This window comes from Saimiri boliviensis, chromosome 14 (assembly GCF_048565385.1).
Source record: "Saimiri boliviensis isolate mSaiBol1 chromosome 14, mSaiBol1.pri, whole genome shotgun sequence".
Lineage (NCBI taxonomy): Eukaryota > Metazoa > Chordata > Mammalia > Primates > Cebidae > Saimiri > Saimiri boliviensis.
Window position 1 is genome coordinate 16537122 of NC_133462.1, and position 24808 is coordinate 16561929.

The 24808-nt window shown below is 54.7% G+C and overlaps 2 protein-coding genes across 8 annotated transcripts in view; both read left to right on the plus strand.

Annotated features, from left to right (window-relative positions):
* Window positions 1–12626, plus strand: part of AKT2 (AKT serine/threonine kinase 2) — a 55947-nt gene extending 43321 nt beyond the window's left edge. For 4 of the 5 annotated variants that reach the window (XM_003943160.3, XM_039466596.2, XM_039466598.2 and 1 more), the window contains exons 5-14: window positions 2884–3037; window positions 3504–3635; window positions 5407–5472; window positions 6500–6568; window positions 7399–7521; window positions 8517–8645; window positions 8794–9008; window positions 9580–9667; window positions 9784–9886; window positions 10973–12626. In XM_003943160.3, the coding sequence (XP_003943209.1) occupies window positions 2884–3037; window positions 3504–3635; window positions 5407–5472; window positions 6500–6568; window positions 7399–7521; window positions 8517–8645; window positions 8794–9008; window positions 9580–9667; window positions 9784–9886; window positions 10973–11052 (1159 nt within the window). In that variant the 3' untranslated portion in view covers window positions 11053–12626. Of the gene's footprint in view, window positions 1–2883; window positions 3038–3503; window positions 3636–5406; window positions 5473–6499; window positions 6569–7398; window positions 7522–8516; window positions 8646–8793; window positions 9009–9555; window positions 9668–9783; window positions 9887–10972 lie in introns of those variants that run through there. The other variant, XM_010331005.3, reaches the window with a different exon arrangement.
* A 2026-nt stretch (window positions 12627–14652) lies between these two features.
* CCNP (cyclin P) lies at window positions 14653–23277 on the plus strand. Of its 3 annotated transcripts, none has more exons than XM_074386337.1 (8): window positions 14653–18280; window positions 19836–19925; window positions 20004–20159; window positions 21183–21341; window positions 21430–21581; window positions 22241–22474; window positions 22889–23100; window positions 23195–23277. In XM_074386337.1, the coding sequence occupies exons 1-6, from the start codon at window positions 18020–18022 to the stop codon at window positions 22410–22412; spliced, it is 990 nt and encodes a 329-aa protein (XP_074242438.1). In that variant the 5' UTR covers window positions 14653–18019; the 3' UTR covers window positions 22413–22474; window positions 22889–23100; window positions 23195–23277. The 3 variants fall into 3 exon arrangements, with proteins under 3 accessions (XP_074242438.1, XP_010329306.1, XP_074242437.1); XM_010331004.3 differs by having other exon boundaries at window positions 14653–18025; window positions 18101–18280; window positions 22889–23277; XM_074386336.1 differs by having other exon boundaries at window positions 22889–23277.
* Window positions 23278–24808: the final 1531 nt, after the last annotated feature.

A 24808-nucleotide genomic window follows, 5' to 3' on the forward strand; every position in this document is an offset into this window, starting at 1 on the left:
CTAACTGCAGGTGATCTGCCCACCTCACCCTCCCAAAGTGCTGGGATTACAGGCGTGAGCCACTGCACCCGTCCTGTTTTTCACCTTGCTCAATTTTGAAATTTTTTATGGAGGCGGGGTCTTCCTGTGTTGTCCAGGCTGGTCTGGAATTCCTGGGCTCTAGCAATCCTCCTGCCTCTGCGTCCCAAAATGCAGGGATTACAGGAGTGAGCCATCTCCCTTGGCCGCCCTGCACCTTGCTTTTTCTCAAGAGGTCTCAGGTCGTCCCAAGTCAGCATGCAGACCCGCCTGCATTTCCCCCAGCTGTGGAATGCCTCATGGCATAGACGCTTCACATGCGTCCCACCTCACAGCAGCCTGTGCGTTTAAGCACTGCTGTCACAGTTCACCAAATCGAAGGCGCTGTCACCGGGGAGGCACCGTATTTCATATAGTGCCAAGAAACATGGTGCCCAGTTAAATGAAGACAGGCCCCACCTGTGAGCTGCATCTGCATTCCAGCAGTGTCAAATGTAGAAAAGGGTGCGTGGTGGGGTGTATGGAAGTAGAAGTAACCTCTCGTGATACACAAGGAAAACGGACGGGAGAACAGCCCAGCAGGGTGTCCCGGCTTGGATTTTGAAGCCCAGTCCCAGCCACTTGTTCCCTGCTGACCTGGGGTGGAGGCCATCCTGGAGGATACGGGAGAAGGGCTGGACTGTTCTTGGCTCCTTTCGAGCTGGCTGCACTCCCTGTGGCTTATTTCAGTCACTGGGGTTTGGGAGGTTGTCTACTTGCACTCTTTGAATTTTCTCATTCTTAGTGAAGATTTTGCTTTTCCTATGGGTCATCTGAACAGAGGGGATTCAAAATGCACTGGGTTGAAAACACCTAATGGTGGTATGGTCAAAAATGGGGGATGTGGACAATTTGGTGTCATTTAGCCTAGTATTTTTTACATTTTGGTCTCTGGTCATTTTCACTTATTAGGCAGAACAGTTTGTAAGTATCCAAAGAAAATTCTTTTCCTTTTTTTTTTTTTTTTTTTTTTTTTGCTGAGTACAATGGCATGATCATGGCTTACTGCAGCCTCCACCTCCTGGGCTCAAGCTGTTCTCTCACCTTAGCCCTGTGAGTAGCTGGGACTGTAGGCATGTGCCACCACACCTGGCTAATTTTTTATCTTTGGTCTCTACAAAATGGGCATCCATGTTGCCTAGGCTGGTCTCAAACTTCTGGATGCAAGCCGTCCTCCTGCCTCAGCCTCCCTAGTAGCTGAGATTACAGGTGCCTGCCACCACGCCCAGATAATGTTTTGTGTTTTTAGTAGAGACAGGGTTTCACTCTGTTGGCCAGGCTGGTCTTGAACTCCTGACCTCAGGTGATTCACCCGCCTCAGCCTCCCAAAGTGCTGGGATTACAGGCGTGAGCCACTGTGCCCATCTATTTATTTATTTTTGAGACAGAGTCTGGCTCTGTCACCAGGCTGGAGTGCAGTGGCTCGATCTCTGCTCACTGCAGTCTCTGCCTCCCAGGTTCAAGTGATTCTTCTACCTCAGCCTCCTGAGTAGCTGAGACTGCAGGCGTGTGCCACCACTCCCAGCTAATTTTTGTATATATATATTTTTTAGTAGAGATGGGGTTTCACCATGTTGGTCAGGATGGTCTTGATCTCCTGACTTCGTGATTCACCCGCCTCGGCCTCCCAAAGTGCTGGGATTACAGGCATGAGCCACCATGCCCGGCCCTTTCCCCAGAAGTTCTAAACAATGAGTGGCAGAACTAGTTTATTGTTCTTTATTTATTTATTTTGTATTTTTTTGAGACAAAGTCTTGCTCTGTTGCCCAGGTTGGAGTGCAGTGGTGCGATCTCGGCTCACTGCAACCTCTGCCTTCCAGGTCCAAGCAATTCTCCTGCCTCAGTCTCCTGAGTAGCTGGGATTACAGGTGCCCACCACCACTCCCGGCTAATTTTTTGTATTTTTAGTAGAGACGGGGTTTCACTATGTGGGCCAGGCTGGTCTCAAACTCCTGACGTCATGATCTGCCCACGTTGGCCTCCCAAAGTGCTGGGATTACAGGCATGAACCACCGTGCCCAGCCTGTTCTTTATTTTTTAATTTTTGTTTTTTAAAAACTTGTCAGAGATTGGTCTTGCTTTTTTACCTAAGCTGGTCTTGAACTCTTGGGCTGAAGCACTGGGTCCACCTCAGCCTCCCAAAATGCTGGGATTACAGCTGTGAGCCACAGTGCTTGGCCTCTTGTTGACTTTTCTTAAACCAGGCTCCCTTCTGCTGGGACCTGCTTCCTGTCCACCAGCTTCTCTGCTGTACACCCCTGGGCTGCCAGGACCTCTGTCCCTGCCATGCATACTCCCTGCTCCCAATGGAGTGTCCCCTCCAGGGAGTCCTGTAGGCCAGCTCTTGCCTTGTAATGTCTTCAGCAGCTTTGGCTAATGAATGCTGCTTCTTACTCTTGGTTTTCCTTCACAGAACATTGGTAACTTAAAAACTTGAGCTTGTCGTTTGTTCCGAAGAATTCGGAACAAGGCCCAGCGTGGTGGCTCATTTTCAAGGGGCTGTTAAAAGAGAGGGTCACTCCTCTTTGATCATTTCCCTGCTGCCTGCCTTCACGTGGGCCAAAGGCTGAGTCACTTGAGGGAAATTGGTGATCTCTCTTTGTATTCCACGCTTACCCTCTCCTCACGATCACAGTCAGGGGTCTGTGAAATTTCACTCAGGTCCCTTCAGCGCTCTCTGGCTCATAGGGATCTTGCCCAAATTCCCATGGGTATATGATCATTTGCTCACCTGTTGCAGGGGGTGGCTGGGAGGTGGCACTCAGCCCTTCGACTCCGAGGCCCAGGACTCCTGATTCCTGGGACTCACGTGTGTCCCTGCACAGGGAGGAGTGGATGCGGGCCATCCAGATGGTCGCCAACAGCCTCAAGCAGCGGGCCCTGGGCGAGGACCCCATGGACTACAAGTGTGGCTCCCCCAGTGACTCCTCTGTGGCCGAGGAGATGGAAGTGGCGGTCAGCAAGGCACGGGCCAAAGTGGTAAGCGCTGGGAGCAGGGGTGGGGCTGCCAGCCTGCGATGCCCCCACCCCCGGTGTTGGCCCTGATCACCTTGGTTTCCATACAGTTCCGGGGGCTCAGATGTGAGACGACAGGCCTGCCCTGCAGGGTGGGGTAATTTTAGGTGGCAGGTGCCCCAGGAGCTGCTCCATGCCCGTGGAGGAGGGAGCAACCCAGGGTGGACCCTTTGCAGCTTTGTCCTGAGAGGAGGTGAAGACCTGGCTACCCCCACGTCAGAGCCCAGTCCTCCCAAGGCCCTGTCCCTGGGAGAGCCTGGTCTGAAGGCCACTTCGGAACACACGGTTGCTGCCCAGAGCCTCCCTTCCTGCTCCAGCCTAAGCCGTTTGGCAACAGTGTCTTTTAGTTTTCCTCTTTCTTTTGTTAAAATTTCCTCCCATGGGCTATGAGCCAGGCACTGACTGCCCCCACTCTCCCTGTCCCTGGCAGACCATGAATGACTTCGACTATCTCAAACTCCTTGGCAAGGGAACCTTTGGCAAAGTCATCCTGGTGCGGGAGAAGGCCACTGGCCGCTACTACGCCATGAAGATCCTGCGGAAGGAAGTCATCATTGCCAAGGTGCGTGCCCCGGGATTGCGCTTGCCCGCCTCTGAGGGGGGCTTTGGTCTGGAGCCTGACCCTGAAGCATGGACGCTTACCCACGCTGTCTGCTGCCACGGGCGGGGCTTATTTCCCCCACAAATTCCATCCTCACTGGACTCCATCCTCTGAGACCCCACCTCCACCCTCTGGTAGGGGCTGGGGGTGACCGTAGAGAGAGAGCCTTGGGGCCTCACCCAGCAGGTACTATCGAGGGAGGCTGGGGCCTCTTGGGAAGGCTGCGAAGACGTCCCTTTGGGGAGCCCGGGGCTCTGCTTGGGGTGTCTCAGTTGGAAGCCGGGCCAGGAATGGAATTCTGTTTTTTCCCCTTATTTGAAGTTTTTGTGGTGGAAGATTCCAAACATATTCAGAAATTTAAAAAGAAAATCAATACTGCGGACCGCCATGTAGCTAGCCACTGTCCAGTTTCACCGGTTGTCAGCATGTAGCCAGCCTTGTTTCCTTAGCTCCGCCTGCCCCTGTTGCTCTGGAATACTTGAAGGTCTAGTGATGTGCTAGGCGTCACATCACTCCACTCACACATACTCAAATACGTGTCTCAAAAGATGAAGACTGTGAAGAATCTAATCATGAGGTGCTGCCACCAGAGCCCATAAAATGAACCCTTCATCCCTGACGCGCTGATTGGGCCTAAGGCGGCATTCCGCAGCCTCAGCGCTGTGGACGTTTTGGGACAGATTGTTCTGTGCTGTGGGGGCAGCCCTGTGCATTGTAGGGTTTTAGCAGCACCCCTGGCCTCTACCCCCTAAAGCCAATAGTAGCTCCCCAAGTTGTGACAATCAAAAATGACATTTGGGCCAGGTGCTGTGGCTCTCGGCTAAAATCCCAGCACTTTAGAAGGCTGAGGTGGGAGGATTGCTAGAGCCCAGGAGTTCGAGACCAGCCTGGGCAACAAAATGAGCCTCTGCCTCTATGCTGCTCAGGAGGCTGACGTGGGAGGATCACTTTAGTCCCAGAGGTTGAGGTTGTAGTGACCCATGTTTATGCCACTGCACTCCAGCCTGGGTCACAGAGCCAGACCCCCAACTAAAAAAGAAAAAGAAAAGACTTTAGACCTTCTCAGGTGTCCCCTGGGGATACACTTGCCCCAGGGAGAGCCCGTGTTGAAGCTGCTGCAGGTGGCTCCAGATTTTCGGAACCTGTCCTGGTACCAAACTCAGACCTGAATCAGAGTCACCCAAAGGGCTTGTGAGACAGTGCTGGGCCCACCCCAAGTTTCTGACTCTGAGGGCCTGTGGGTAGGTCCCAGGAATTTGCATTTCTGCCAGTTCCCAGGCAGTGCTGATGTGGCCAGTGTGGGGACCGCACCCTGAGAAGTGCTGCTGTGCTGTGTAGAGCTTCCTCAGGTTCAGTTCCTTCTTTGGGCAAGCGTGCTTTCTAGGTGGGGCTTCCCACAGTCTGTGGCGGCACCTCGGGGCTCTCGTGAGGTCTGTCTCTCCTGCAGGGGTGTCACAGGTGTCTTGCGCCTAGCAGCCTGGCCCCCTCCCCCTCATTGCGACATTCCTGTTGACTTTTCACTTGCGGCTTTGAGAGCTGCTGACGATCCTCATCTGGGTCTGTGCCTTGCTGAGGGCTTGCAGGCACTCATGTTCCACTCCTGTCATTGTTTCTGTATTTATGGCTGGGAGTGGAATTGTATCTCACAAGGCCTTGATCCCATTCCTCAGGTCGGGGTGGGGGAGCAGGCATGGTGTTGCCCACCAGCCCCTCACCCGCAGTCTGTCTGCAGGATGAAGTCGCTCACACGGTCACCGAGAGCCGGGTCCTCCAGAACACCAGACACCCGTTCCTTACTGTGAGTTGCACTCCCCTTCCCAGGCAGTGTGAGGCCGGCCTGGACAGAGCTCAGGGAAACAGCCCAAATCTTCTGCTACAAAGCACAGCCTTGGGGTAGGCCGGGCGGGCAGGGCAAGGTGTTGCTGCGCCCCCCCGCCCCAGTCATCAGAACCAAGACGTGGCGGGGGTGAGCAGGCTCGGGGAGTGGGAGGGTGACAGCTTCTTCATAGATGGAGGCTTCATGTAAGCACCTGAACCAGCTAAAGATAGCACATTATATGATGGCTGCTGTCTATGAGTTAAGAGCACTTGGCCCAGCTGGTCAGAGTGGATATATTATTTTTTTGTTTTTGTTTTCAGATATGCTCATAGAAGCAGATGTGTTAGCATTGTGTTGTCTGTCAGCTTGGACTGAGTAGATCCTACTGGGGCTGCAGTCTCCATCAAGGCCAGTGGCCACCAGTTAAATGGACTAGACTGAGGATGGCTTATGTGTCATTTCTTTATCTCAGTTGCTGTCCAGGTATCCTATTAAGCCACAGTACTTTTTCAAATAAAATCTTATGAGGTTCCTCAGTGTAGAAAACAGAATAGTGGAGTTGTCTTGAGCTGAGGGACCCCCTAGGGGGTCTCTGAGGAGCTCTCCGTAGGCCTCCTTAGTGCAGACAGAACTACTGTTGGTTGGCTGACAGCCTGTCCATCCCGTCATTGAAGTTGGCTCCCAAGCCATTGCCACTCCCAGCCACAGCAGACATCATTCGTGTGTGGAACTCGAACACATTTTACTGTAAAAATAAGAGCCCTGGTTGCTCAGAACAGCTCTAGTTTCTTCCCTGGCTGTGCCTGATGGAGGCAGAGGACAAGATGGTTCTGCATGTAACCCTTTCCTACCTGCAGAGCCACGCCTTCACTTACACCCCAAAAGGTGCAGCCAGATGTGAACCCCATCTGGCTGACTCCTGCAGGCTCCAGCCAGGGCAGGGTGTGTGCAGAATAAGCAGGGCCCTCTCTCTCCCACCTCCGACCCTGCTGCCTTCGTCCCCCAGGCGCTGAAGTACGCTTTCCAGACCCACGACCGCCTGTGCTTCGTGATGGAGTACGCCAATGGTGGCGAGGTGAGCTGAGGCTGCCCTGCTCGTCTTCTGGGGCCTCCTTCCTTAGGGTGGGGTAGGTTGGAGAGGAGCTGTGGGTGAGATGGAGGGGTGGAGGGAAATTTCCTGGATGTCATCTTGTACCCCCTCCCTTGAGGCAGGTGGCATCATCTTCACTTGGGGGGGGGGGCGGTGGGGCGGTTACTGAGGCTCAGAGAGGTTCAGTGGCTCACCCAAGTTCACACAGCTAGTGAGTGGATGGGTTAGTGGCCAAACCAGTCCAGAGAGGTGTGAAGAGGGCTGCAGGGTGGCTGGCCAACAGCACTGGGAAGGATGGCCCCAGAGAAAGCCCCCAAGGGTCAAAGCCTACCAGCCCTCTGTTCCCATGTCCTCCCGAAGTGGATTTATGCAGCCGCTCCACTCCCTATCACAAGGTCACCTCACTTGTCACCCACTCCTTGCCTCAAGCCTTCTCCGTGCAGCAGATGTCACGCCTGCATTGGGATAGGTGGTTTGCTCACCCGTCTGATCTGGGCTTGCCGATGGCCTGTTGTCACTTGGTCATGACATGCGGCTTCTCTTTGCCTCCGTGCCGGCCTCCCTCCTCTGCTGCCTTGGGCTGTCCCTCCCATACCCTCTCGTGGGTGCCTCCTGGCAGACCCTAGCCCTTCACGCCTAGCTCCGTATCACTTGTGAGCTGCTTCTGCTCTGTGCCTTGCTTGGTCTCTCTGGCTGTCACTTGCTGGTTCATGATGCAGGTGTCACTGCATCACTGGGCTAGGGCAGGGGGCTGGGAAGCTGAGGGCAAGTGAGTGGGCAGGGACCTGACCTCTCCCCACCCCTTCCTCCCGCAGCTGTTCTTCCACCTGTCCCGGGAACGTGTCTTCACAGAGGAGCGGGCCCGGTTTTATGGTGCAGAGATCGTCTCGGCTCTTGAGTACTTGCACTCTCGGGACGTGGTGTACCGCGACATCAAGGTTAGTGGCAGAGTGTGCACCAGGCTGGCCCGTGGCACGCACACGGGACTCACATCACAGAGGTGGGGCCAAGGCCTTCTGCCCTAATTCGCCAAGCTCTCCCCACCGAGGTCCAGGGTAGTGGTTCTGTAGCAAGTGGCCCCAAGGTAGGGAGGGACCTTTCCAAGTCTCCATGGGCACTCCTAGGCTGCTGGTGGGGTGTGAGCTGGCACAGTCCCTATTTTATTTTTATTTATTTATCTGAGAAGGAGTCTCCCTCTGTTGAGTGCAGTGGTGCGATCTCAGCTCACTGCAACCTCCGCCTCCTGGGTTCAAGGGATTGTCCTGCCTCAGCCTCCTGAGTGGCTGGGATTAAAGGCGTGCCCTACCACACCCAGCTAATTTTGTATTTTTAATAGACAGGGTTTCTTCATGTTGGTCAGGCTGGTCTCGAACTCCTGACCTCAGATGATCCACCTGCCTTGGCCCCCCAAAGTGCTGGGATTACAGGCAGCAGCCACTGCACCTGGCCTTTTTTTTTTTTTTTTTTTTTTAAAACATAAAATAGAGATGAGATCTTGCTGTGTTTCCCAGGGTGGTCTGAGACTCGTGGACTCAAGCAATTCTGCTTCCTAAGCACCCCCAAAGTGCTAGGATTACAGATGTTAGCCACTTTGTCTAGCTGCATATTTAATAATTAAAAGACAAAAAGTCTAGAGAAAAAGAAGAAAGCTAGTGCCCACCCCCATGTTCGAACTTAAGACCCTGCAGCTCTCAGTGGGGCAGTGAGTGGACAGGGCCTGGCTCCTGGTTCTCCCTGCCCAGCTATTCCCAAGGACCTTGAGCGTGGGCCATGGCGTGGAGCAGGTTGGGTCTGGCCTCTCTCTGAGTCTCAGGCCCAGCCTGGCCTGAGAGACTTGATATCCAGGACACCCTGGCATCTTCCCCTGGAAGGAAAGGCTGGGGCGGCAGGAAGCCCTGGGAGCACATGCCTGAGATACGTTCTTTTCCAACAGCTGGAAAACCTCATGCTGGACAAAGATGGCCACATCAAGATCACTGACTTTGGCCTCTGCAAAGAAGGCATCAGCGACGGGGCCACCATGAAAACTTTCTGTGGGACTCCGGAGTACCTGGCGCCTGAGGTGTCTGGGGTTAGGGGTGTGGGAACGTGAGGCCAAGGGTAGGGGAATTCCAGACCTGTGTGTTTCCAGCCCAGATGCCCTGAAGGCACGACTGTGATTCCAGCCTCAGGGCCACGGGCCCGGCCCCTCATTTCCCCTCTGTCCTCAGGTGCTGGAGGACAACGACTATGGCCGGGCAGTGGACTGGTGGGGGCTGGGCGTGGTCATGTACGAGATGATGTGTGGCCGCCTGCCCTTCTACAACCAGGACCACGAGCGCCTCTTCGAGCTCATCCTCATGGAGGAGATCCGCTTCCCGCGCACGCTCAGCCCTGAGGCCAAGTCCCTGCTTGCCGGGCTGCTTAAGAAGGACCCCAAGCAGAGGTGAGGGCTGGCGTCGGCCCTGCCCAGCCCAGCCCAGCCCAGCCCAGCCCAGCCCAGCCTGGCTCCAGCTGCTGCCACTGTCCCTGCAGCTTGGAGGGGGCTGTGTCCACAAAGGCACTCGCTTGTGATGTCGCAGTGTGTCGTCCCCACACAGCCCCTGAAAATGTGGGCACTGGCCCTTAGGGAGAGCTCCCCCAGGACGGGGCAGGCCATCCTTGACACTGCTTTGGTTTATGGGGACATTGAGGAACAGGGCAACCCTGGGCCTGGCTGGGGCCTCCAAACTGTATGGCAGAGCCAGAATGGAACGAAGCTTACCCTACTAACTCCCTTTCTGGACTCAAGGTGAGGCCAGGCTGTGAGGCTACATGGGTCCAGGCTGCCAACTCCCTGGCTCTGACCCTGGGCACGTTAGCTCCCTCCCTGAGCTTCGGTTTCCTCCTCTGTGAAGTGGTGGTTTGTGGTCAAGACAGAATCATTAAAGGCCATGCAGGGCCTGCCTGCGCCGAGAGCCCGTCTCCCTGAACCCAGCTGCTCTGGGAGGCAGGTGCTGACAGCCATCTCTGCCCAGGCTTGGTGGGGGGCCCAGCGATGCCCAGGAGGTCATGGAGCACAGGTTCTTCCTCAGCATCAACTGGCAGGACGTGGTCCAGAAGAAGGTGAGTCCCTGCTGCCAGCCCCAGCAGGACCCTCAGGGGCCTGGCCCACCCATGGTGACCTTGGTTGAGGCCTTCTGGCGTCAGGGTCCCTAAGCCTGGGCTCCTCTCCTCTGTAGCTCCTGCCACCCTTCAAACCTCAGGTCACGTCTGAGGTCGACACACGGTACTTCGATGATGAATTCACCGCCCAGTCCATCACAATCACACCCCCTGACCGCTGTAAGTGCCTGGGGCACCCTGCCGCGGTATGCCTGGCCCAGTGGTGGAGGGGTGGGGTCTGCTCTTAACCCACTTCTTGAGGAGGGCTGTTGAAGGCCACCTCTTCGTGTCAGGGCAGTTTCCCTAAGGCCTATTCTCGGGCCTTTTTGCTGTTGGTCCTCTTTGGACCTGGTGAAGTCACCAAGAGCCATTGGCTACAGCAGATTCTGGAGCTCAGTGGGGGCCAGAGCAGGAGACAGCTTGGTGCGTGAGGCTGGCTGGGTTCACTGCTTTACAGCTGTGTGAATTCTTACTCTGAACCCAGCCCAGGGCTGGGCTATGCTAGGAACACAGCGCCGATGGAGCCAGCCCTGGGCCCTGCCCTGGAAAGCTCCGGGCCGGGTAGAGCGATGGCCTGGAGTGGTTGGGGCTAGGCTGTGGGAGCCCAGGGACTGGGGAAGCTCAGAGGAAATAACTGACCTGGCCTGCAGGTAGGGAGGGCTTTCTGGAAGAGGAAGCAAACACATCAGCTGGCAGGAATGGCATGTAGGATGCCAGCAATGGGAGAAGCGTGACATGGCCGAGGACAGGCAGAGCCAGGGAGATGGGGGGAGAAGAGAGGGCATGGGGCCAGAGTGTGAGGGTCTGGGAGCCCACTGGGAGGAGTGGGGACTGCTTGCATGGGGGCAGCCAGGACGGGGTTTTGTGCAGAGGGACAGGGTTGCAGCAGGTCTTTAGAACCTCCCCCCCCTGCTGGCAGCCTGTGGAGAATGGATGGGAGGGCAAGAGGCAGGCCGGGACAGGGCTCTGGGCTGGACCCTGGCATCATGGTGTGTGGGGCAGAGAGAAGGTGGAGGTTCAGAAGGCACTGCCAGCTGTGAGGCACATGGGCAAGGGCACAGAAAGCTCCCAGAGGAGGCTGCCCAGGGCTCAGGCATGGGGAGTGGGCCGTGGCTGAAGGGCTTCATTGCAGGGGAGGTTGCTGGGCCTTTTCCGTCTGTCCTGGGGGCAACCCCCACCAGCTTTGGCCAGTTCTCCAGGGAGTCTGGGCAGGTGCCCCAGGCCCTCTGCTGACCGGTTCTCCCCATCCACCTCTGCCACCCGCAGATGACAGCCTGGGCTCCCTGGAGCTGGACCAGCGGACCCACTTCCCCCAGTTCTCTTACTCGGCCAGCATCCGGGAGTGAGCAGCCCGCCCACGCAGAGGATGCACCCACGCTGCCGTCACCACTGGGTGGCTTTTTTCCAACTTTATACTTTGCCTTTTTGGTTTGTGTCCCCACCCCTACCTCCTCACCTGCTTTCCAGTTCTTCTTCAGGCCCCTCCGGGACGCACCCCAGCGGCCCCTGCGGTCCCTGCTTCCAGCCTCACATTTGTGCCTGGACTCGCATTTGGGAGACTCCATCTCCCGCCCAGGCCCAGGCTGTTGGGCGGCTGCAGAGATTCAGGTTTTAAACCACACAAGCCCCAGTGAGGGGTGAAGCATGGCACCCACCGGGGGCCTGCTTCTGGCCCGGGTGTTGCGCCGGTGGCTGCCTCCGTGCTGCTCCTTCCAGACGAAGACTGCCTTCTGGTGTGACGCGACACCCGGCAGACAGTGGTGCTGCCTTCCAGGCCCCGCGGCCTAGGCTCGGAATGCCCAGGCGCGGGTCCAACCCCCTACCCGCTGTCCTCCCATGGGGGCAGAAAAGCAATAATACCCAGGGACGGGCAGGGGCCCTGGGGAGCTGCAGGGTTGGGAGTTAGGGCTGCTCCTTGGTGAATAGAGCCAGGTCCTAGGATCTGTGCCGTGGGAAACCAGGAGGGGCCGGGCTGGGTGCTGCCTCCTGGCCCTGCTTCCTCCCCACCAAGCTGCCATCCTTACCCTGTGGATGAGGCAGGAGGAACACTTGGGGGCAAACCTGCCCGCCCCCAGCCCCGTGCCTTACCAGGGCTTCCTTCCAGCTGGCCTTTCCTCCTGCTGGACCCCGGGCCTGGCCCGGCCTGGCCCGGCCTGGCCCCACCCCACTGGGGCTGGGCTCACCCCCTTCTCTGTGGGGGGCGGAGGGGCACCAGCCTCGGCTGTTACAATCTTACACCAGACAGTATTGGGCCCCATGGACTTGGTCAGGGAGGGGTGGGAGTGGGTGTCTCTGGTACCTGCTGGGGTTGGGGGGCCTCTGAGAAGGGAGGCTCCTAGGCCCTGTCTTCCTTCCCCCTCCCCAGGGCCCCACGTTTTGCAGCCTTAAGGTTGAACATGAGTGCACGTCCATGTCAGTGCTGTGGGATCCCTGTGCGTGCTTCAGACTGCGTGTGTCAGTGTGACTCAGGCACACGTGGGTGTGTGTGCATGTGTGTGGGTGTGTGCGTATGTGTGTTGGTGTGTGTGAGGGCAGTATGTCCTCCCGTGTGCATGGTGTGTGGGCTTGGGCCCCATCCCTGGCCCAAGCATTTCATCCTGTGGGGCAGGGTTGCTGACCTAGTGGGAGCCCAGCCACTGGGATCCAGTCGCTGCCCCGCCCACGCCTCCCCTCCCCGCAGCAACACCTCCCCGCAGCAACACCTCTGGGTGTTTGGAGTTGAGCTTTTGTGGGTTTGATTTCCCTACCCCACCTCCTGTACTATGCAGTTCCTGGCAGGGTGGGGAGGGGTGGGTTTGGGCGGGTGGGGGTCTTTCTTTCTTTTGCGCCGATGTCGTTTATCTGACAGTTCTCCGTCCCTACTGGCTTTTCTCCTCGTCTTCATATTTGTACGGTACAAGCAATAAAGACACTCATTTCAGACCAGGGCCCCGCCTGCACTCACGCCGGCCCAACCACCCTGGTCTTGGCTTTGGTGATGGAGTCCGGCCCCTGTGCCCCAGCTCATCTTGTACCAGCCACTTCCTTCAGCAAGGGAGGGGGGCTGAGCAGGGGCGTGGAGGTGAGAATGAGCTCAGGGCGAGGGCAGCTGGGGTGTGTGCTGGAGCTCTGGGTGGAGCTGGGGCTGTGGGGTTGAGGGGTGTGGGGGTGGGGTAGACAGAGACCACTCCAGGTCCTCGGTGCTGCTTAGGCTAAGAGGCGGGGTGGAGGAACAGGGATGGAAGATCTGGGTGGCCTAGAATGAGGAGGGTGCCTGTGGTGTCACTGAGTGAAGGAATGGTTCATTCCACAGGCCCCCGAGCCTTAGAGTGGGGCATTCCTGTCCAGCCACACCTCCCCATTTATGCTGCCCCCGGAAGCCTTGAGGCCCCCAAATTCCAGTACAGACCCAGTGGTGTGTTGACGGTGGTGTGGTTGCTGTCGCCTGGGAGCTCCAGAGCATTTGGTTAGGGCCCGCTCAGCTTGGAGTCAGTCCTCCACCAGGCCCTGCCCTTTAGCCTGGCTGTGTCTGGGCCCCTGCACTTAACATGCTTGAGTCCCGTGGCTGCCTGGCCGGAGCTCGCTGGGTGGAACACCTCCCCCGGCCGAGGACCAGGGACCAGAGCCCTGCCCTGCCGAGCCCTGCGGTGGAGAGAGGGCCTGGCACAAATGAATTTGAGATTTGGCCACAACGTGTTAGCACTTCATACCCATTGGAATCTGAGATTTGGAGTGAATTTAAGCAGAAAAGTCAGATCCAATTTTCAGAAGTCAGAGTTAGCTACAGCTAGGACTTTTAGTTTGTCTTTCTAAAGTCACGTGGATCTTAATTTAATTACAAAAGTCTACCCTGGTGGTGTAAGATAGGCCGACCTGTAAAGGCCTTTTCCCCTTCCGTCTCATCGCAGCCCCCTGAGGTGACCCACCTTGCTCCTCACCCACATCCCCGTGAGGCGGGTCTCCTCGTGAGCACAGGCCTGGCTACCTCATTCTTTTAGCGGCTCTCGTCCTCTGCAGGATGGGGTCCCACAGCAGCTGGCCCTGTAGTTGAGCCTGCGTGCTTATCCTGTAGAGCTTTTCCCAAGGAGGCTGTTTGACATCTCAATAAAACATTTGGAGTAGAATAATCTTTTGCAATATACATTTTAAAAACTTCACAAGTTCTTTTTTGTACGTAAAGAACGGTAGACTGGGCACAGTGGCTCACGCCTGTAATCCCAGCACTTTGGGAGGCCAAGGCGCGTGGATCTCATGAGGCCAGGGGTTCAAGACCAGCCTGGGCAACATAGGGAGGCCTTTGTCTCTACAAAGAATACAAAAATTAGCTGGGAATGGTGGTGCAGATTTGTGATCCCAGCTAACTTGGAAGGCTGAGGTGGGAAGGTCACTGGAGCCCAGGAGTTTGAAGCTGCAGTGAGCTGTGGCTGTGGCACTGCACTCCAGCCCGGGACAGTGAGACTGTGTCTCTAAAAAGAAAAAAAAAATGATATATGTCATTTAAAATAACACAGCAAAGCAGGTGTAAAAGTCAGATTCACTGGAGGTCTCCGGGCCTTGAGTACTCATTTTGGTGCTGATTACCTCTGTGCAAAATGGACAGGGTATCATCGATCGGTAGTTTCCTCCTCTTTTTGCATAATCTTTTCCAGTTAATGCAAAGTGTCTGGGGGCTGCCCCGCGTGCAGTGATGGCCATGTTGAGTCAGGGGTAGCAGTGCGATTCCCTTTTAGCTGCTGCATTTGGGGAACTCAGGCTATCCAGCTGCTTCCCCCATGGGGTGGGACACTTCAGCCGATTCAGCGCCCCGTTGACAGGGATTCACTTGGTTTTGTTTGTCTGGTGCTCACAGCAGTCCTGTAATAAACCTTAGCGAGCCGTCTGTACTGTGCCTGCACTTCTGTCGCCGTCTGCGTCCCAGGATTTTAATGTCCAGTACCTTTCCAAAAAACTGTAGCCATTCACATACTTCCAATTTTAAAATAATTACAGACTTGCAGAAAACTTTCAAAAATAGTACTGTACTAAGATGTATTCCAGGACTAGGGTGGAAGATGCACAAGGTGAGCCTGGGGCATCTTGCAGTGCCTGAACGTAAGCACTGACGTGCTAAGTCACAGGGACACGGAGCCCAAGAAAGAGCTCCCAGTGGCCAAAGCTGAAAAGAACTTGAGCCACAAAATAAAGGGCATAATATTGGGGTTTCCCACTGCACTCCAGCCTGGCGACAGAGAGAGACTCTGTCTCAAAAAATAATAAAATACAAAAAGCTGAGCGTGGTGGCACGTACCTGTAATCCCAGCTATTCGGGAGGCTGAGGCAGGAGAATCACTTGAACCCGGGAGATGGACGTTGCAGTGAGCCGAGATAGCACCATGGCAAATGTGAAATGAGTCTACTGCTAAGTGGTAAATGGGGAGAATACACCAGGCTTCACAAAATTACAACTAATTTCTGTAGACAGCCTTCAAGGAGAGGTATGTAACCCCTACCACTTAGGCGTGGGCTGCAGTGACTCCTCCAGAGTGCAGTGTGGAGAGTGGGGAAGAACTCTTCAGCGAAGATACCTGACAAAACACTGCACCATCCAGGTGATCAAGGTCAACATTACCGATAAATCACGTTCACGGCGTCCCATTAACGTGATGTAATAGAACCGCACTTTCCCTGTGATCCTCCTCCCGCAGACACACGCCACCTCACTGAGAGGAAGAAGACGGCAGACAGATGTCAGCTGAGGGATTTGTTAAGGTGGTTAGAAATCAGAAAAGTCTGAGAAAGGGACACATCCGAGATCAATCGAAGGAGTCACGGTGACTGAATGTGTCCTGAAACAGAAAAAGGGTAGTAGGGAAAAAGGGGAGGCTGAATAAAGCATGGCCTTAATAGATTATTGGTCTCACTGATGGTGACACATGCCACACTAATACGCTGGTCAGGGAAATTGGGTGTGGGGTAGATGGGAACTCTGACAATCTATTCAAAAATAAAATGTAAAATAATTTAAAAATATACCCTTCACCAGCTTCCTCATAGCATTTTATTTCTTAAAATGGACAAAGACGGGATCAGAATTTTACATTCACCCCTCCTCCACGTCTGTATACCTGTCCTAAAGCAAGAAGACTCTGCTATGCACCTGCTGTGCAGTTATCAAGGTCAGGAAGCCAATATTGAAACTGCCATTCTCCACAGATTTTATCACGTTTGCTGATGGTCACACTTAATGTCCTTGTATGTGATGACAATGACCAGGCTCACACATCGAATTCACTTAGCAGGTGTGAAACTAACAGCACAGTTACTTTGCAGCTGTTTTCACTTAACCAGGGTCGGTTGCCTCACGTTTCCTTGTGGTTATGTTCATGCCATTTTGGGCAGGAATTCCTGGAAGTGACATGCCTTTTTCTGGGCATCCTATCAGAAGGCGCATGAGGATGCTTGTCCTGTAACTGATGATGACTTGGGTCCCTTAGTGAAGGTGGTGTCTGGGAGGTTTCTCCACTTGACAGTTCCTGCTTTCCATTTGTAGTTGTGAAAGAAAAATCTCCCTGAAGTCACTAAGCCACAGGAAAAATCAAGCTGGGAACTGCTTCTCCGACAAACCTGCCTCCCATTCTGTTCCTTAACAACATAGCTACAAAGGTAGGGTTGGTGGGTGGTTGGGTGGGGTTGTGCGTGTGTGTGTGTTTTGTGCCATGGCGTGATCTCAGCTCTCTGCGAACTTCACCTCTAGGATTAAAGTGATTCTCCTGCCTCAACCTCCTGAGTAGCTTGGATTATAGGTGACCACCACCACATCCAGTTAATTTTTGTATTTTTAGTAGAGACGGCGTTTCACCGTGTTAGCCAGGCTGGTCTCGAACTCTTGACCTCAAATGATCTGCCCGCCTCTGCATCTCAAAGTGCTGGGATTACAGACGTGAGCCACCGTGCTTGGTCTAAAGGTACTTTTAAAAAGCTACTTGCCTCTCTCACCATTTGCCCATGAGGAAATTCCTTTGTGGACTTCTGCGCCTGGGCAACAGAGCGAGACTCCATCCGAATACATACATACATACATAAAAATTAACCAAGCGTGGTGGTGCACGCCTGTAGTCCCAGATAGGAGGCTGAGGCAGGAGGATCACTTAAATCCAAGAGGTCAAGGCTGCAGAAAACTTTGATGACACCACTGCACTCTCCAGCGTGGGTGACAGAATAAGACTCTGTCTCCCCGCTCCACAATAAAAAGACATCCAGCCTAGACACTCACTTATTCAACAAATATTTATTCAACACCTATTATGTACCAGGCCTGGGCATACAGCAGTGAAAAACAAAACAAAAAACAAAAACAAAACCTCTGCCCTTAAGGGGCTCACTGAATATTCCAGTTAGGAGAGAGTAAACAAGATAATATGTGGTTGGTTAGAAGGCAGTAAGTGCTGGAGAGGATAAAGACAGGAAATGCTAAGGATGGCAATTTCCGGGAGAAGGTAACAGCTGAGTAAACACCTTAAACATCGTCTCTGAGGGAAGAGCATTTGAGGCAGAGGGAACAGCTGGTGCAAAGGCCCTGCGGTAGGAGCACGCCCGGTGTGGGTGAGGAAGAGCCTGAAGGTCTGAGGGGCTGAAGGGGACTGAGGGATATGGAGTGGATGCGCTCGGTTGGAGACGGAATAACGGAGTGTCATGGGCCTTCAGCTGGAGGGAGACGGGAGCCATGATGAAGTTCTGGACACAGGCAGGGGTAACCTGCTTTAGGGGGGCACAGCTTCCTTCAGCTGCATGTGGGGGACAAACTCTAGGGGATGGAAAGGGAGAGCAGCCAGGAGTCCCCCACACTAGTCCAGGCTGATGCTGCTGGCTTGTGGGAGTCACTTTCACAGCAGTGGACTGAGCTTGGCACAGACAGGAACCTCGGGCAATTTGCTCAGTCGCTGTACCCAGTGCACAGATAAGAGGCGCCTTCCTTTAATATTTGTTAAGTGACTTAGGGCTGCCATGTCAGGATGTTTTACTGCATCAGGCCTTGTGCTGGACACTTAAACCGAAGGTTGTACATTCCACAGACAACCTTATCAACTGCATTTTGAAATCATCCTGACTTTTATGGTCGAGGAAAGTGAGGCTCAGAGGGGCTGCTTCCGGGCAGGAGAATGAGAATCTGTCTTCAGCTGCCCGACTTTAGAGGGCGTCGGAGCTGGCCTGCGGGGCACTCACCTTGTGCACCTGCCCAGGCGAGGCAGGCTCAGTGCGCACGTGCCCAGGCGCATTTAAAGCACCGGATGGGCGTCTCTTCCCCCAGCTGCAAGCGGTTAATGCTTAGCCTCACCTGCGACGCCCTTCTGGAGGATGCTGGTGAGAGGCAGGGGCCAGGGGTCCGGCTCGGGCTTCTCTTTAGGTGCTGAGCCACCAAGGCCTTCTCCTTTGCAGAGTCCCACTGCCTCCCTCGATGCAGAGCCTCCGAGCGTGCCAGTCCCCAACAGCTTCCCCGCGGGCCCCAGTGTCTCCCCAAGATGCCTGGAGAGGCTGCCGGGGCTCGAGGAGGCGCTGAGCGCGCTGGGGCTGCAGGGAGAACGCGAGTACGCCGGGGACATTTTCGCCGAAGTCATGGTGAGCCCACCCGCCACCTGCCCTGGTGAGGCCAGCGCCGCCCACCACCCAGCACCCTCTCAACACCACCTCCGAACTCCCACTGCGCCAGCCTCTCTCCTCCGGGTCACTGGCGGCCGGCGTTCCTTTCCCACAACGCCCAGGCTTTTGTTTTGTGTCCCGCTGGGAATGCCCTTTCCCACCGTCCCCAGACTCTTTGCAGCCCCTTCTGGGGTGTTTATGGTCCCCTGTACTTGTCCTCCACGTTTACTCGTTTAACAAATATTTAATCGTTCAGTGTCGATTGTTTTAGGCCCTGGAGGTGCTGTGATGCTGGCCTCATTCTGGGGTGATGAGCAAACACGTAGGACCATTAGAGAAAAACCACCCAAACCAAAACGTTGGCCTCGCCAGCTCTCAGACGTCCCTAGCAGAGGGGTGCTGCGGAAGGAAGACTGAAGGGAGGAATTTATTTAACGTCCTGCCAGCGACTCCCCTGGGCCAGGATCTCTATTAGGACCTGAGAGACACCCGTGTTCTGGTCAGGAGTCCCTGAGCCGTGAGGCTGGCAGCGTAGCAGACGAAGAGACAAAGCTCACAGGGAGACATCTTCAGAGTGAAAATGCTGAGACAGAGCTGGGGACCAGGTGGGAGGAGTATAGACAAAGTCATGGAGATGTCAGTTGAATGACAGAGACCGTGCAAGGAGCTGGGGAAGGATGCTTTCTGTAGAAGAACAAGGAAGTGGAAAGGGCCTGGGGTAGGAATGGGCTTGGCATAGTCTAGGAGCCAAAAAGAAGGCAGTTGTGGCTGAAGTGTGGGTTTGAGGGGAGAGAGGAAAGAGGTGATGTTGGAGCAGAGCCTGAAAGAAAGTAGAGTTTTCTCCAAGGGTAGTGGGAGCCATGGAAGTGTTTTAAGCTGGGGAGTTCCTTGGTCAGATCTTCCTTTGGAAAGAACCTTCTGGGGGCCGGGCGCGGTGGCTCAAGCCTGTAATCCCAGCACTTTGGGAGGCTGAGGCGGGTGGATCACGAGGTCGAGAGATCGAGACCATCCTGGTCAACATGGTGAAACCCCGTCTCTACTAAAAATACAAAAAAATAGCTGGGCATGGTGGCGGGTGCCTGTAATCCCAGCTACTCAGGAGGCTGAGGCAGGAGAATTGCCTGAACCCAGGAGGCGGAGGTTGCGGTGAGCCGAGATCGCGCCATTGCACTCCAGCCTGGGTAACAAGAGTGAACTCCGTCTCAAAAAAAAAAAAAAAAAAAAAAAAAAAAAAAAAAAAAAACCTTCTGGGTGCTCTGAGGCAGATGGGTTGAGGGGAAAAAGAAAAAAATGAAGCCTGGGAACCTAGTGGGAGCCACCTAGGAGGTCACGTGGCTCTGGAGGCTATAGACTGGAGAGGTGGTTGTGGAAGCATCTGGAACAAAGCCAGAGTTCTAGGTGAGGACCGCTAAGGAATGCATTTGGAGGCCACTTTGGGTGTGGCATGCCTGGAGGCTGCTGCCCCCAGGGCTGGAGCTCAGGAGAAAGGCCGGGCACAGGTGTGGAGAGTGAGGCATCCCTGCCTCAACCACAGGTGTGCCGCGTGCTGCCCAGGAGAGCCCTGCCCCGAGCTGTGACCCTGGAGATGCGCGCCCTGGTGGTAGATTGGCTGGTCCAGGTGCATGTAAGTATCTGGAAGGGTGTGGGGAGCTGGGTTTACATAACTGCCTGGGACCCCATGGGCACCTGTGCCCCTCCTCAGGAGTACCTGGGTCTGGCTGGTGACACACTTTACCTGGCGGTGCACCTGCTTGATTCCTACCTGAGCGCCAGCCGCGTGCGCTCACATCGCCTGCAGCTGCTGGGCGTGGCCTGCCTGTTTGTGGCGTGCAAAATGGAAGAATGCGTGCTTCCCGAGGTACTTCCGGGGTGGGATTTGGGAGGGTGGAGGGAGTCCTTTCGGGGAGTCACTGATTCAGTGCCAAGCACCGTGCTGAGTCTGGGATTCCCAACGTGTGTGAGGGAGGGGCTGTCAATGTGTCCCTTAAACAGAAGAGGAGACTGAGGCCCAGAAAGAAGACACTTGCCCCAAATCAAGCAGTTGGAATTTGGACTTGGTCTTGAATAGTCTGTCTTAAGGCTGGATGTAGTGGCTCACTCCTGTAATTCCAGCACTTTGGGTGGCAGAGACGGGCAGATCACTTGAGGTCAGGAGTTCGAGCCTGACCAACGTGGTGAGAACCCGCCTCTGCTAAAAATATAAAAACGAGCCGGGTGTGGTGGTGCATGCCTGTAGTCCCAGCTACTCAGGAGGCTGTGGCAGGATAATAGCTTGAACTCAGGAGGTTGCAGAGTCGCACCACTGCACTCTACTGCCCCCCCCCACACACAAAAATCCCTCACTTTGAGAAGCCAAGGTAACCTCATCTCTAGAAAAGTAAATAAAAATAACATGGCTGGGCATGGTGGTTCACGCCTGTAATCCTAGCACTTTGGGAGGCCGAGGTGGGTGGATCACCTGAGGTCAGGAGTTCAAAACAAGCCTGGTCATCATGGTGAAACCCCATCTTTAAAAGAAAAAAAAAATATGAACGAGTTCATCTTAAGTTGTTACCGTCAACTGCATGAATTCAGTGCCTTATTAGAATTGCCTGGTGAAGCAGGGAGTAGTATCTCTGTTTTTACAGAGGGAGAAACTGAGGCTGAGAGCTTGTGACTGTCCTGTGTCGCACAGTGAGCAGACGGTGGGGTTTGAACTCGAACCTAGGTCTTGAACTCATGACTCTGAAGCCCCTGCTCTCTGCGACTTCCAGACACAAGCCAATAGCTTTAGTTGACACACCAGGAAACTGAGGTCCGGAACTTGGGCCGTTCCAGGGCAGGGAGTAAAGAGCTGGGATCCAGGGCTCTTTCACCTTCCCCTCATATCCCCCATCTGCAGCCCACCTGCCTCTGCCTCCTGGGTGCGGACTCCTTCTCGCGGGCGGAGCTGCTGCGCGCGGAGCGCCGCATCCTGAGCCGCCTGGATTTCCGGCTGCACCACCCGGGCCCGCTGCTGTGTCTCGGGCTGCTGGCCACGCTGGCAGGGAGCAGCCCCCAGGTGGGCCTAGTGGATACACAGGGTGGGCGTGGGGCCGGGCCGGCGTGGGGTAGGGTGGGGCGTGACAGTCACCCCGCCTCGCTTGCAGGTGATGCTACTTGCCACCTACTTCCTGGAGTTGTCTCTGCTGGAGGCTGAGGCGGTGGGATGGGAACCGGGTCGTCGCGCGGCTGCGGCTCTGAGCCTGGCGCACCGCTTGCTCGACGGCGCGGGCTCCAGGCTCGAGCCGGAACTTTACAGGTGTGGCCTTGTTGCGGGGCCTGTATGGGGTCACCTCAGCTTCAGGGTTCTCCCTTCCTGGTCATTTTTACCGTCACAGAGAATTGAGAGACAATTATTGGGGAGAAGGTGGCACCTAGACTTGATTTTTCTGGTTATGGGAGAGCATGGGGTGGGAGGATCCCATTAGTCCAGGTCTGGGGGTGCTTAACCTTGCCCCAGGGTGGAAGATAAAGTCTCCCAGGCTCAGAAGATGCTCCAATTGCCTTCCAGGGCTGAGAACGAAGGCTCTCCCAGGCCTCGAGTCCTCTAACTCTGTATCTAGTGGTGGATGGGCTGTCCCTTTAGGTGCTGGGGCTGCTAACCATGCCACCAGGTGGCAGGGCGAACCATTTTTCTCCCAGCCTGTATCCCCAGGATAGAGAGCATGGCTGTCCATCCTCGGCTCCTCTCCTTGCTTCCTCGCGGGTTCTGGCTCCCCACTAGCTGCGCCCTGCAGGGAGAATCGGGTGCCCACCCTCCCCGGTACCCGCCTAGTCACTCCAGTGCCCGATCTCAAGAGAGCCCTGACTTGTCCGTGGGGACCCACAGCGATGCATCTCGGCCTCGAAGCTCCAGTTCTGAGGATGGGTCATCTCTACCCCCTTGCCCTGCCTCAGTTTCTCCATCTCCCCCTGCAGCTCCGAGGAACTGGGCCCCCTCGAGCCGTGCATGGCCCGCGCTGCGCTCCGAGGTCCCGCGCCGGGCCGCGCCGCCGTCTTCTTCAAGTACGCGCGGCCCCAGCGCCAGGGCACCAGCCTCACCGCTGCCTGCCTGCTCCGCCGCCTCCACCCGAGCCTCCCTGAGCGCTGAGACTCAGTTATGAAAACAAAAAAGCAACCTCCCAGTGTGTGTTCGTCTCTCATCTCAATAAAGTAAGTTTTTATTTTGAGTGCTCTCTGCCCTCATTGGTCGAATTCCAGTCCCTTCTTGCTTTTGGTTGGTCGCTTTCTAGGGCTCGCATCCCTCTGATTGGATGTTCTCACCACGTCCTTTAACGGTTGCCGGATAGAAAATGCAAATTATCAATCCTCCACTAGGGGGCAATGGCGGGCTTCCCCTAGAGCCATTCAGTAGGATAAAACTGGGATCCCCTAAGGACTGGCCTCATGCCAGGAAGGAAGGGGACTATGAGGAACTGAGAAGCCTGTCCCGTCGGAAGGAATGCTACCTCGATGCTGCCGGATTTTCGGATCTTACTCAACTAAATCTGAAATTCTGCAATTCCATCTCTGCCTTTACATGTTGACTAATTCAATCTTTCCTTTTTTTCTTTTTTTTTTTTTAAGACGGAGTTTTGCTCTTGTTGCCCAGGCTGGAGTGCAATGGCACGATCTCGGCTCACCACAACTTCCGCCTCCCGGGTTCAAGCGATTCTCCTGCCTCAGCCTCCCAAGTAGCTGAGATTACAAGCATGTGCCACCACACCCGGCTCATGTATTTTTAGTAGAGACCGGTTTTCTTCATGTTGAGCAGGCTGGTCTCGAACTTCCGGCTTCAGGTGATCCTCCTGCCTTGGTCTCCCACAATGTTGGGATTACAGGCGTGAGCCACTACATCCGGCCTAATTCAAAATTTCTTAATTGTTGTACAAGCCCCAACACATCACCTGTATTGGACCATGAAGATAGGGTCTCAGGCCTGGGAGATGCTCTGTGAAGGTCATCAGTTTGTAATAGTAAGTACTGGATAGTAAGAGTTTGATCACTGGGGTCTGATATACTTAATCTGGGAAGTGCCCAGGTATCAATGGGGATTAATTGTGGTACCCACCACCTGACACTGTGGGGAGGATGTGAGTCAAAGTATATGCAAAGCTTTATGACGATGTCTGACACCTAGGAGGTGCTGTAAGTGTTAGCATTGCATCCCAGCAGGACTGATTTTAGGTACAGTTGTCCTCTGCTACTGTGCCTGGGTACCTAGGTATTTACTTGGTCAGAAAACATGTGTTATGAATCAATGGCTTTTTTTCTTTTTCTTTTTTTTTGAGACAGGGTCTCACTCTGTCATTAGCTTGGAGTGCAGTAGTGTTCTCAGCTCGCTGCAGCCTCCACCTCTTGGGTTCAAGCGATCCTCCTACCTCAGCCTTCCAAGTATCTGGGACCACTGGCACACACCTGGCTAATTTTTTTTTGTATTTTTGGTAGAGACAAGGTTTTGCCATGCTGCCCAGGCTGGTCTCGAAATCCTAAATTCAGGTGATTCACCTGCCTCGGCCTCCCAAAGTGCTGGGATTACAGGTGTGAGCCACCACACCTGGCCAGATCTTCATGTGTTTTTTTTTTTTTTTTTTTTTTTTGAGACAGAGTTTCGCTCTTGTTACCCAGGCTGGAGTGCAATGGCGCGATCTCAGCTCATCGCAACCTCCGCCTCCTGGGTTCAGGCAATTCTCCTGCCTCAGCCTCCTGAGTAGCTGGGATTACAGGCACGTGCCACCATGCCCAGCTGATTTTTTTGTATTTTTAGTAGAGACGGGGTTTCACCATGTTGACCAGGATGGCCTTGATCTCTTGACCTCGTGATCCACCCGCCTCGGCCTCCCAAAGTGCTGGGATTACAGGCTTGAGCCACCGCGCCCGGCAGAGATCTTCATGTTTTTAATTACAAAACAGTCAAACTGAAGGTAGGGAAAGGTGTGCACACTGCTCAACAACTCGCACTCAGAAGCTTTACCTGCCTCGGTTTGGAGATGCAGAAAGGAAAATGTTTCCACGCCTGAGGTGTTCAAGGTTGGACCCCAGGGATAAGGGAGAAACTCATCCAGCAAAAGGATTTTACAGCAAAGTACAATAAGAGATAGAGGCAGAGGCTGCAGTTGAGATGGAGGATGCTGGGTTCCAGTTTCTGTGTGTCACATGCAACCTGCATGTGGGACCTTCAGCTGGAGGATGTGCTGTGGGGGTGGATGTGGGGACAGTGGAGGTGCTTGGGGCTGAGACTCAAGGGGAGGGGGAAGGAGTAGTAATGCAGAATGCTATTGATTCACACACTCATTCATTCAACAACTATATGTGCATGCTGACTCAGAGCCAGGCACTCAAGATCACATGACTGAGTCTAATGGATAAGAAACACCAATTGTTAATTGCCCATTAATGTTTGAGGCCCTGTGCTAAGTGCCTTACCTGCATAAGATAATTCACTCCCTGCAACCTCTCTGAGGTTAACTTGACTTTTATCCTCATGTCACACAGAAAAAGTCAAAG

Bases quoted from the DNA above. Each gene is read 5' to 3' on its own strand.
- CCNP (XM_074386336.1), top strand. From the start codon at position 18,020: ATGCTGGTGAGAGGCAGGGGCCAGGGGTCCGGCTCGGGCTTCTCTTTA. The intron at 18,281-19,835 runs GTGAGCCCACCC...CCTCAACCACAG, and splicing joins ACATTTTCGCCGAAGTCATG to GTGTGCCGCGTGCTGCCCAG. The intron at 19,926-20,003 runs GTAAGTATCTGG...GCCCCTCCTCAG, and splicing joins ATTGGCTGGTCCAGGTGCAT to GAGTACCTGGGTCTGGCTGG.